This window comes from Sphaerodactylus townsendi, linkage group LG04, assembly GCF_021028975.2.
Source record: "Sphaerodactylus townsendi isolate TG3544 linkage group LG04, MPM_Stown_v2.3, whole genome shotgun sequence".
Taxonomy (NCBI): Eukaryota; Metazoa; Chordata; class Lepidosauria; order Squamata; family Sphaerodactylidae; genus Sphaerodactylus; species Sphaerodactylus townsendi.
The window spans coordinates 27,873,067-27,884,910 of record NC_059428.1 but is presented as its reverse complement, the minus strand read 5'-3'; the positions used below and the strand labels follow the sequence as shown (position 1 = coordinate 27,884,910).

At 40.8% G+C, this 11,844-nt stretch overlaps 1 protein-coding gene across 2 annotated transcripts in view; it reads right to left on the bottom strand.

Moving 5' to 3' along the window:
* The window catches only part of PARP4 (poly(ADP-ribose) polymerase family member 4), a 48,130-nt gene extending 36,286 nt beyond the window's left edge, over positions 1 to 11,844 (bottom strand). For both annotated transcript variants that reach the window (XM_048494229.1, XM_048494230.1), the window contains exons 1-7: positions 11,765 to 11,844; positions 8,642 to 8,774; positions 7,124 to 7,298; positions 5,518 to 5,632; positions 2,844 to 2,922; positions 2,041 to 2,148; positions 302 to 451 (exon numbers count right to left, since the gene is read on the bottom strand). In XM_048494229.1, coding sequence (XP_048350186.1) covers positions 302 to 451; positions 2,041 to 2,148; positions 2,844 to 2,922; positions 5,518 to 5,632; positions 7,124 to 7,298; positions 8,642 to 8,773 — 759 coding nt within the window. In that variant the 5' untranslated portion in view covers position 8,774; positions 11,765 to 11,844. The remainder of the gene's footprint in view (positions 1 to 301; positions 452 to 2,040; positions 2,149 to 2,843; positions 2,923 to 5,517; positions 5,633 to 7,123; positions 7,299 to 8,641; positions 8,775 to 11,764) is intronic.

Genomic DNA, 11,844 nt, shown 5'->3' with positions numbered 1-11,844 from the left:
TTTAACAGGATGTATTTTAATCTGCACAACCAAGCAGAAACCCTGTTGGATAAAAGCTCTACCTAGCCCAACCCACTTTCTAAAAGCATTTGTTGGGCAACAGGAAAGGTGTTAGTGGCCTCCATGTTTGGGGACCCCTGGATTACAGACTCTGGTACCCCAAAAGAAAAAAACAGTCATCTTCTTAGTCATCGTTGTGCATAACAGGCCTGTACCAATGATGTTCCAGCTGAAGAGAAGCCTCATACTTCTGGATCTAAAGACTAATGTAAATTGGACAAGAATTAAAAACTACACTAACCTCTTGTAATTTTGTTGAAGCTAAATGTTCTGCTTCACGTGGAAAATCATGTCTTAATTCAAAATCTGCTTTCTTCAGTTCTTTAGTCCAAAGCTCGTAGGCTTTTCGGGCCTCCTCAGAAGTCTTCGTTGGTGTGAATCGTTTTTGATCCTGTGTAACAAGGCACAAACATTTCACAGAAATCATTCTGTCACATAAATTCTTGTTTATCTTGAGCTATGATATAACTAGCTGTGGTTTGAAAGGCACATAAGCCTGTTCCAAGCAGGAAACACTCTGAATGGTAGCTCTATTAAGGAGCCAGGGTCCTGCAACAATAAAATTGAGCATATTCACTGAAGTATCATTTCCTTATTTCTTTGACCAAAGTCATGTCAGTGGCATTCAAGCCAGTTTAAAATTATGTGGACTTGATTCTGAACAGCTGAGCTTTTGACACACTGAATGTGAACAACTTGTGACTTCAATCTACAATGGTGCTTTGAAGCTTGAATGTCTAGGATCTAACTTAACTATGTCAATAGAGTACTACTGCAATGGAGGTAGGCAGGAAGATAGGCATGATAAGAGCCCCAACCTGCTACAGCCCCTCCTGAATTACCAATTTGGCTTAGTGTGAAACAGGATGCTGGAGTTGATGGACCAGCTGGCCTAATCCAAACAGAACCCCTCTATGGTCTTATGAGTCAGGCATTATATAAGCACAGCATCCTAACAGTGTTTCAATACTACAAAAGCCTTGTGAAAGCCTGCCCCCAGTTCAGAAATGGAGGTGGGGCGGGTTGAGGTGACAGGGTCAGAGAGCGCCGGTTTTATCTTGTGTACCAGGTATAATAATAGGTGGTTTTAGTACCAGGGGTGCAGTTCATGGGTTGTGATGTGATAGTGGCATAAGCAGAGGAATGGAATGTGAATGGAATAAAAATGAATGCAATGGCTTTTGTCATATACTCTAATTCAGTACTCTACTGGGATGGAGTGGAGAAGCAGGATTGTGGTGCTAAATTCTGCCCATCCAAAATACATGCTGGAATGTATTTACTTTACTGGAATGTATATACTGAGCCAGTGAGTATATATATGTACACATACAGGCTACAGAAATATGTTCCAATAAATACATACAACAGAGGTGGAATTTGCACCTTCAATCCTGCTCCCTCCCCCAACATATGTCTGTTCTAACTAGTTAGAATGTCTGAACAGTGCTAATAACTAATATATGATGGCAGATTACTCCACAGAGAGGTGTCAACACACAGATTAAAAGGAATTAAAAGGTAAATGTTTATTAGGGAACTACATTTCGGATAGGAGAGAGGATAAAGTTAGCCTGCTGTCACCTTACTAGCTAGGAAAGAGAGGAATACTTAACTTCTGAAAAGGAGGAAATTTGACCTGAGAGTATCCGTCTAAGGATAGACAAGAGGTAACACAAAAAGATGGAAAGGTCACTAACCTCAAGCCCTACCTAGCTGACCACCTGCCTCCCCCTTGCTGGGTCTTCTTCCAGTTTGTACTCCAAACATTGCCACTTCCAACAATATACAGGCTCTGGTTTACAGTTCACATCCTTATGGTGAACGGCAGTTGTCCTAACACAGTACTATGTTTCCTTCCTAATCATTACTGCTAGGGATGCAGATAGGAGACAGCGATTACCACAGTGTGTTGAATGTTGCACTGAAACCACTGAAGGAAGAAACTAACATGTGACCATGACAGAAATCTCAACCTACCTTGACTCCACCCAACACGCTATAATGTGTGCATATGCTGAAAGGATAATCACAATGCTGTAAAGCACACTGAAGTTCAATAACAGCGTATTCACCACGTGCTGAAATCTGGGAGAAATTGTGCTTTCATTAGTTTCCAACTTGTATCTGCCAATCACATGTAACTCACTCTGTTGAGCTGCCTATCATATAGTGAAACATTCATTTTAAAATACTGGCCTGTTACGCAATTATAATTTCACTGAATCAAAAATCCCTTTCAGATAAAGTAATTAAGTCAGCTACATCCCACACAGTAGTAGCATCGTCATCAAAACATAACACTGGGGAGAGGGCAGCTGGTCATCAATAGATTCCTTTACTGATAAAATCAGAGACAATTATGATTTGTTGAGAGTATTTTGCATCCTAAGCCATCCTAAGTAAGTCTACTTAGAATCCTACTCAAGTCTATTCAATGGGGCTTACTCCCAGGAAAGTGTGTCTTTATGACTGCACTGTCTGTCTCACATAAGCTAATGCCACAATGAATTTGCAAATAAATTAAGCCTTCATGGCACATTAAGACTGTGATGTTATTTAGGGTCAGCTTAGTGCAGTGTTGGCGAACCTATGGCACTCCAGATGTTCATGGACTACAACTCCCATCAGCCCCTGCCAGCATGGCCTATTGGAATGCCATAGGTTCGCCATAGAGTGCCATAGGTTCTGGAGTGCCATAGGTTCGCCAACACGGGTTTAGTGGAACCCCTGCCAAGGCTGAAATCAGACACTTTACATTAAAATAGCAAAAAAGTTCTTACCTTTTCAAGGATGTCATACTTAGCAACCTCAAAGTCTTCAGGAAAATAAAGAATATTTTCATCATTATTTGACCGCGATCTGAAACAATACAAGGAATCAATGTATTGTCGAAGGCTTTCACGGCCAGAATCACTTGGGTGCTGTGTGGTTTCCGGGCTGTATGGCCATGTTCTAGCAGCATTCTCTCCTGACGTTTCGCCTGCATCTGTGGCTGGCATCTTCAGAGGATCTGATGTTGGGAAAGCAAGTGGAGTATATATATCTGTTGGAGTGTCACAGACAATGTTTCTCCACCCACCCTGGACACTCCAACAGATATATATACTCCACTTGCTTTCCCAACATCAGATCCTCTGAAGATGCCAGCCACAGATGCAGGCGAAACGTCAGGAGAGAATGCTGCTAGAACACGGCCATACAGCCTGGAAACCACACAGCACCCAAATACAAGGAATCACTCTTCATTGTTAGGAGTGCCATCAAGTCACGGCTGACTTATGGAGACCCCGCAGGGTTTACAAGGCAAGAGATGTTCAGAGGTTGCCCATCTCTGCGTCACAATGCTGCTATTCCTTGGAGGTCTCCCATCCAAATACCGGTCAGCGCTGATGTTGTAACTGCTTTGGGGTTCTTTGTATTCCTTTCTGCAATGAAATAAAACCTTTCCCCCTTATTTATTATCTATTATCTTGCCTCTGGAGTCTTATTGGCACCTTTTGACTTTGGGGTTCAAGTTGTGACCCAAAAGTGGCCGCAACACTGAGAGCAAGTGATTTGTCCACTGTCACCCAGCAAGCTTCCGAGGCATAAGTGGGGATTTAAACCTGGGTTTCCCAGGTCTGAGCCTGACTTCGTAACTACTACCCCACACTGGCTCTTGTTCTGCATAGTTAAGGAATGCAATTAAACCTACAGCATGAAAATTGGTGGTCCAACTGCTACAATAAAGTTTCAGTTTTAATTATCTGCCAGGGTTGCCAGTAGCCTGAAGAAAAAAAATATCCTGCCCTGTAACAGTCTTAATGGGACTTCATTTACCAGGCAATGTTATTTACCTCCATAACGTGAAAACTTCAGTTGCCCATTTCCCCTATTAAGTCTCTGTAAAAGAGGGAGAACAATTTTTCTCCTATGCATTCTTCTGAATGCCCACTTTTAAGGAAAATACACGTGTCTCTCCAGAAACTGGCTCAAGGTGGTTCACAAAGAAAAAAGCAAACACAGTAAAATCATAAAAACAATCATTTAGTTGTCAATCTTAAACAAGCCAACATTTAAATATATCATTTTGCCCTATGGTTAGACGTGGACCACAAAAAACAGCTTCTCCAAATACACCCCCAGGAGATCACTTTGTTCGATGGATAACAACTTGTTAGTGATCCCTGGCCCTAAAGCTATCTGGCCGACCTCGATGAGGGCTAGAGTGTTCTCGGCTCTGGCCTAGTGCAGAGGTCTGCAACCTGCGGCTCTCCAGATGTTCATGGACTACAAATCCCATCATCCCCTGCCAGCGTGGCCAATTGGCCATGCTGGCAGGGGCTGATGGGAATTGTAGTCCATGAACATCTGGAGAGCCGCAGGTTGCAGACCCCTGGCCTAGTGGAATGCTCTTTCAAATGAGACGTGGGCTTTGTGGGACATCTCAGTTCCACAGGGCTTGTAAGACAGAACAATTCTTCAAAGACTATGGTTGAAGACAGGTACGATAAATTTCCATCAACCTGGCCCCCGCTGTCCTTGCTTCCCTTAGTCCTTTTTTCCTTTTCTCTTCCTGGTGGATACTCTGATTACTTTCTGATTAGATTATTGCAATGTGCTGTACATGGAGCTCCCACTGAGAAGTGTTTGGAAACTTCAATTGGTACAGAATGCTACAGCCAGGATGTTAAAGTCAAAGGAACCATATCACTCCAGTCTTGGCCCATTTACACTGGCTCCCAATTTGTTGTCAGGCACAATTCAATGCTGGTGTTGACGTTCAAAGCCCTAGTTGGTGTGGGACCAGCATACCTAAAGAACCACCTGATGCAGTGTTGTATCAAGCCTAAATGGATACCCCATGTCCCCATAGGTGGATTGCTCCTAACCTGATGCCTTATGAACCTACCTGAACATCATGGTCACCTTTGTAGGCCCTACTTCTGGTGTCCCCACCTTCTAAAATCAGGCAGGTGGCATCACAGTAGAGGGCATTCTTGGTCATGGCACCAAACCTTTGGAACTCTTTCCCCAGAGAGATTTGTCTGTCCCTTTCTGTTGCCATCTTCCACCAGTGGCTAGAGACTATTTCTTCAATAAGTGCTCCTTCCTAACCAACTTTATTACATTTTGCCTGTATTTTAAGCCCATTTTTAGTTGTTTTAATGATGGGTGTTTGGGAAGGGGGCTGATTTTAATGGTTTTAAAATATGATTTCACCATCTACATGTCAAATTGTTAGCTGCCTTGGTGGCCCTTATTGAGAGCAGAAAGGCAGAATTTATTTCTGTAAAAAAATAAACAAATAATGTGAAAAGTGCACATTACTTAAATCTACTTTAAACAACGTTAAATCCACATTAAACGCCATAGCAATCAAGAAACTGAATGAGATACCAGTTCAAATCTCAGCCAACCCGCTTGGTGCAGGGCTTTGCTTTGTTCTCTAAATAACAGGATCAGCCAAATTACCTCAGTTCATCTGTGCTGCTGCTGTCAATGGGATCGCTCTTGTAGGATGGGCCATTTTTATCACAGTCCTTTGTCTTCTGACTGTCATCCTCACAAACTGAGACAATCTTCACATCTATCATTACAACAACAATTTCCCATCAGTTTGCCAGAGGGCTCATTACATTCATATTTGTATATTTTAACCCTCAAAATCAAGAAGAATATTCAGCAAGTGAAAAAGTATAAAAAGTGAAAAATACGTCAGGGATGTTCAGTCACTACACTAAGAGAGTATTCCAGGTCTCTGCTTTATATTGTGAAAAGTACTAAGGCCTTTTCTGCCTTAGAAATGATACCACTTAAGCATATAATGAGCTCCAGGGTTCTATGAACTGGGCATTTCAGGGATTTCAGGCTCCATTTCAGGGATGCTAGGGAATCTAACTTTGAGCAGCTGAAATGGTTGGGAAATAAGCTTAAAGGGACAATGTATTGTTGAAGGCTTTCACAGCTGGAATCAACTGGCTGTAGTGAGTTTCTGGGCTGTGTAGCCGTGGTCTGGTGGTTTTAGCTTCTAACATTTCGCCCGCATCTGTGGCTGGCATCTTCAGAGGCATGTCATAGTATGTTGTGTTTCCGTAAAACAAACCACAATCACGTAAACCCAAAAAATCTACAACAGCTAACTTAAAAGGGCAGTTACAATTTGCTAAAGAGGGTGAACTTTCAAGTAAATGTATAGAATCTTGCCCTTGGGGATGGGCAATGTCACATTTTAAGGGGAATACAGATCTACAGAAAGTACCGTGCAGAGCATCCATTTTAATTCCGCTTGAAGCGCAGTGTGAAAAAGCATGAAATGATCAATAAATTAACCCCAATGCTCCAGCTGCATCTTTCAAAAGCATCTAAAAGGGACCCTGTTAATAGCATGAGAACTCCAGATGCTGAAGAATTATTGAAGTTAAGCAAGTATAGTTCCAAACAGTAAATGACAGGACATATTATTTATTTACATTTATTCCTCACCCTTTAGCATGGTTTCAGGGAGGGTTACAATAAAAACAATATAAAAACTCACACAACAAAGGTAAAATCATAATAAAACTCCATCCTAAAAACCTTAAAACAATCTAAAATCTCAAGCACTCATCCCACCCACCAAAAAGGGAGGGGTGTATGGACACCTCAGGGGCCCCTTCCAGTGGAGGGAGTCAGCCAAATGCCCAGGTGAAGAGGACAGTTTTCGCCAGATGCCGAAACTCCAAGAGAATCAGTGGCTCATTCCGCACATGCAGAATAATGCACGTTCAAACTGCTTTCAGTGCTCTTTAAAGACGTGCGGAATAGCAAAATCCACTTGCAAACAGTTGTGAAAGTGGTTTGAAAACGCATTATTTTGCGTGTGCGGAAGGGGCCAGTGACTGGCAAACCTCTGGAGGCATTCCACAGTGTAAGCACCACTATAGAGAAAGCTCTCCGGGCTGCCCGCACACCTCTAAAGCGGGCAGGATAGCCAGTTTGTAGCTCCTGTCATTTTGTTCAGAAATATTTTTTTTAGTTTATTTGTAAGCGCAATGACTTTTTGAATCAAGGACACTAGTCCGCAAAGAGCTTCTCTTACCAGGTGTACTTTCCAATGTCTTGGTGGTCTCGCAGCTAAAAAGCGGTAAAAGTCTGTTTTCTTTAACTGAATCCCAAATGAAATCAACATCTACAATGGGAAGCTGCTTCTTCTGGATGGTTTTCAGGTGGACAGGACTGAGCACGTCAGCATCATCGGTGACAACATGAGTGCACTGAAATTAAACGAGAGTTAGCTGTTGAAAATGCAGAATTGCAGAATTTTGCAGAACTCGTTTGCAAAGCATATGGAACACATAGAGTGGTGGAGCAAACTGACACAATCCCACTCCCCCTATTTAAATTACCCCTCCTTCCACTGCAGCTAGTGAAATGTCCTAAACAGCCTTGCAGTGCTTTTTAAGTTTATTAAAATTGCACATAAAATCAATACATAAAAAGATAATCAACTTAACAAGAAAAAGAAAAGAGAAAAAAAGAAGAGATATAAAGTAACATAGTTAAACAAGGTTTCTATTAATATAAGGTAGGTATTCCCACCTTTTGTTATTCCCACTTACTTGTTCTGCTTAATTCTTCTACCACAACAGCTGTCTTCATAATGATATATATCTAGTTCTTGTGGTATCGTTAATTTCACTTCTCTTCCTCCATCAATCTATCCTAAACTATATATATTCTTATTTATCATTATTCAAAATTTATCCATTTCTCTTAACTACTACCTTTACAGATTATCTTTTACTGAAAACTTATATTACTTAAATCTATTCAGGCTAAAAATTGTTTATATAAATTACTTGTGTTCTTAAATTGGTTACTATAAAGAAATATCCAGATATTCTATATAATTCCTCCAGGTCTTCTTGAATTTGTCTGGAGAGTCTCTCATTTGACAGGTTAATTTATCTGCATCCATAATCTGGTACATCCTGATTCTCCAGCCTTCGATCTTTGGGGCCGCTGATAATTTCGAATTCTTAGCAATTCTGCAGCACTTTAAAGACTAACTGTACTGTGACAAAAGTCTTCATAGGCTTTGATTAATAAAAACTTACACCACAATAAACGGGGTCAGAGTTTAAGAGTGTCCGGCCGCTGATGTGCCCCCCCCCCTCTACTCTAGTTTCCTGTGCTGAGGTCCCTTATCTCCTATGGGACCCCTCTTCTCCCCCTTTTTGGGAAGGTTTTTTAATAAGGATTTCATTGCTGATGTTGTTTTTATATGCTGACTGTTGTGCTTTTAAATGGTTTTAATTGTATGTTGCTTAATCTGTTGTTCACTGCCCAGAGCCCTTCAGAGGTGGGGCGGTATAAAAAACGCAATCAATCAATCAATCAATCAATCAATCAATCAATCAATCAATCAATCAATCAATCAATCAATCAATCAATCTATATATATATATATATCAATCTCTCTCTCTCTCTCTCTCTCTCTCTCTCTCTCTATCTATCTATCTATCTATCTATCTATATTGCGCCTCAAGTCTTTGTGGGACACGTAGCTTCCCCTTCACATGCAACTGACCTGCCCAGAAATCAATACAAGAGTTACCTTATCATTTATTGCAAATGTTATCTGCCCGCCATTTTCTTTAATGCAGTTCTTCAGCTTATTCTTCCCCTTAACGGTTATTTTTCTCAGTTTCAGGAAGAACCCACAGTTGGAGAAAATAGGCTCCGGCATCCTGCAAAACCAAACCTCAAATTCAAAAGGTTGCATGGTGTGACTCTGCCATCTAATCACCATGAATTAATCTATCACTGTGGTTTTCTCTTAATTGTGGTGGTTCTGGAATAGAGTCCAGGATGGGACAAAATCAAGTCAATATACCTTGAATGGCTATGTATGCATCCTAAATTAATAATTCACCTCCGTCCAGGAGAAATGACAGAAGGGAAGAAACAGAGAGCTGTGAGTTTGCTGAAACTGAACAGCTTTGAGGTGCAGTCTCTGTCCAGAGCTCTGAAAGGACAAGGCACATCGGCTGTCTTGCAGGGGTACCTCTTTACCTCCAGTTACACTCTGCCCGTGCATTTGTAAATAAAACAAATTTTACAAATATACTGGAGTGTTTTGGGGTCCTAAAGATTAACAGGATTTTACTGTATCATAAACCTTCATGGACTAGAGTGCACCTCTAGAAATATTACAGAAAACATCAGAAATGTTCAGTACTTCCTCATCCAAAGAAAACTGCATTCAGTAGATAGCCCGGCATCTAAGAAACACTATGGATTAGTGACCACATATATAAAGGAAAGTAGAATTCTGTATGTATAGAAAGGGGATTAGCAAGTATGGACTGTCACACCAGACCTATTGAAGTTAAATGCTCAGGAGCGTTGTCTTGTTTATATATGGCCATCTACATGGGAGGGGGGAGGGAGGAAGGAGACACAGATTGGTGTTGGTATTTTCATTTGTAAAGCAAAGCTCCTGGATCAAAGTCACACCAACCTATTCAGCAACTTGTGGTAAATTCCAGCTCTGAAGATAGCAGAAGCTCCTGTCCTGACACAGGGCCGCAAGGAAGATGGTACATTGAAGAAGCAATCCTAAACGGGACCCATTTTATTTGATGGGGTTTATTCTCAGGAATTCATTCTTAGGATTGCAACTTAAGCAAAGTTTGAAACAGACTTTCTGAAATTCTGCTCATCAAATGTTCCCAGAAAATTTTTTGGGGTTTTTTTTGCAGTTCCTTGTCTTTAACAGTCACTGCATAAAGATCAAACCTAATTGTGGAATCATTTCACAAAAAACTTGAACAAGTTTTTTTTTCAGTGACATATCAACCACCCTTCATCCTAAAATAAACAAAAACCAGCTAGAGTTAATTTTTTTCTACAATATCACACACCCTTTCTTTTCAGCACTAAGGGAGTGACTATGTAAAGAGACCAGTGAAGCAACAAGATCTCAGTTTTGTTTTAAAAAACCCCTCAAGTCTTTTGTTGAACTACTTGACTAGGCAAGGTTTAAGAACAAGCTCAACTGCTATGAACCCACAGAAAAAGCAAAGCAACGTAAAGTTATTAGAGTTGGTGGAGACGGCCCAACTCACTTTGTTACTTAATGAAAAGAATTTATCTAAGTTTTTGGATAACTGGAACCCTTGATCGATTATTTGAGTAAAACCAATTTTTTTTTATGACTACTGGTTTTGAAGGTTATTACAGTTATCTCTTCCACATCCCTCATCATGGTTTTGATATAGTGCGGGTCAGCATAAGAAATTAATGGGAATGTTGGAGGAGTTGTGTGGAAGCCACAGACAACATGTGAAGGCCAGCCAATGACACAACGAAAGTTTAGAAACTCAGAAATGCATAAAATATATGTATAGTATTCTATAACATCAACTTGTTGTATCTTTTAATGCCACAAATATACATAATTTCTTTTTTAAATTAAAAGAAAAGAAAAAGAAAAAAACAGACTTAATCTCTGGTATAAAAGGAAGGTCAAAATATTTTACACAGATTTCCAGATCACGGGGGGGGGGGGGGGGGGGTGTGCCCCTACCCCCAGTGATGTGAAAGGGATAATTGTAGGTTATCAAAATAAGACCTAATAAAGAAAAATGTGATAATTATCAATAGTTAACTGTAAAGATTCAATTACACCCACGTTAAAGTTGCAAGTATTTTTGTGTTAATGGTGCAGACAAAATTGGGAGCCCTTATGGTAAATGTACTTTTTGTGATCTTTTTTTCTTTTCTGTGTTGTCAAGTTAAGTACTAATACCTATTTTATAGAGTAGGATGCAATGTAAAAAATTCCTTTTACTGCTGGGCTACGACTGTAAATAAATAATACTTCAAAGTTCTAATAAAAAAACCCTATTCAACTAGAAAAAGTGAAGCCACCAAAGGAAACAAGGGAGAGAAGTTCAAATCCACAGAGGTCCCTGAGCCATCCAGGGCCCTTTAATTTCTCTCCACGTAGTATCATGGCACTTTTAATATCAACAGGAAGTTTTCAAACCAGTAAACACTTTTGGGGAGGCTCCATCACATGCAGGAAACAAATGGGGAAAGTGACCCACCGAGAGACTAAGGCCCCTTCTGCCCATGCAGAATAATGCACTTTCAATTCACTTTCAATGCACTTTGAAGCTGGATTTTACTGTGCGGAACAGCAAAATCCACTTTCAAACAATTGTGAAAGTGGACTGAAGGTACATTATTCTGCATGTGCGGAAGGGGCCTTAGGGAACAGCCCTAAGCAGGCCCACTCAGAAGCAACTCCCATGTTATTCAAAGGGGCTTACTCTTTGCAACGGCAATCTTAATAACGTCAAATAAATCCCGTTATTCAACGGGGCTCACTCCCAGCAAAGTGCCTTTGCAACTGCAAGCTTCATTATGCAAAACTCAAGTCAATGTCATTTTAAACAGCACATTGCAACTACCATTCGCAGTTTTACTAAATTAGTTAACGTCGGTAATGGCAGAGGAAATCTCCAGTGTTTCGCTTTCCCAATGCTATTATTCGGAGCCTCTGACTTTGCACAAGATGAAATTCTGGAAGGGAAGCTATAGAAGAGGAGCCCTGCTACAAGGGCGGGATGGGGGGAGGTTGGCAACCGAAATCTGCTTGAGATTTCCCATGGTGACCTTATGAAAAAATCGATTTCTTGGAAAATCAAAGGGAAATCCAGGAATTACTCACCTGCGGCAGCGGAGAAAGCACAGCCCTGCAAACACTTCCCGGTTCTCTTGACAAGGCGTGATTCTCCAAAGCGACTGCGC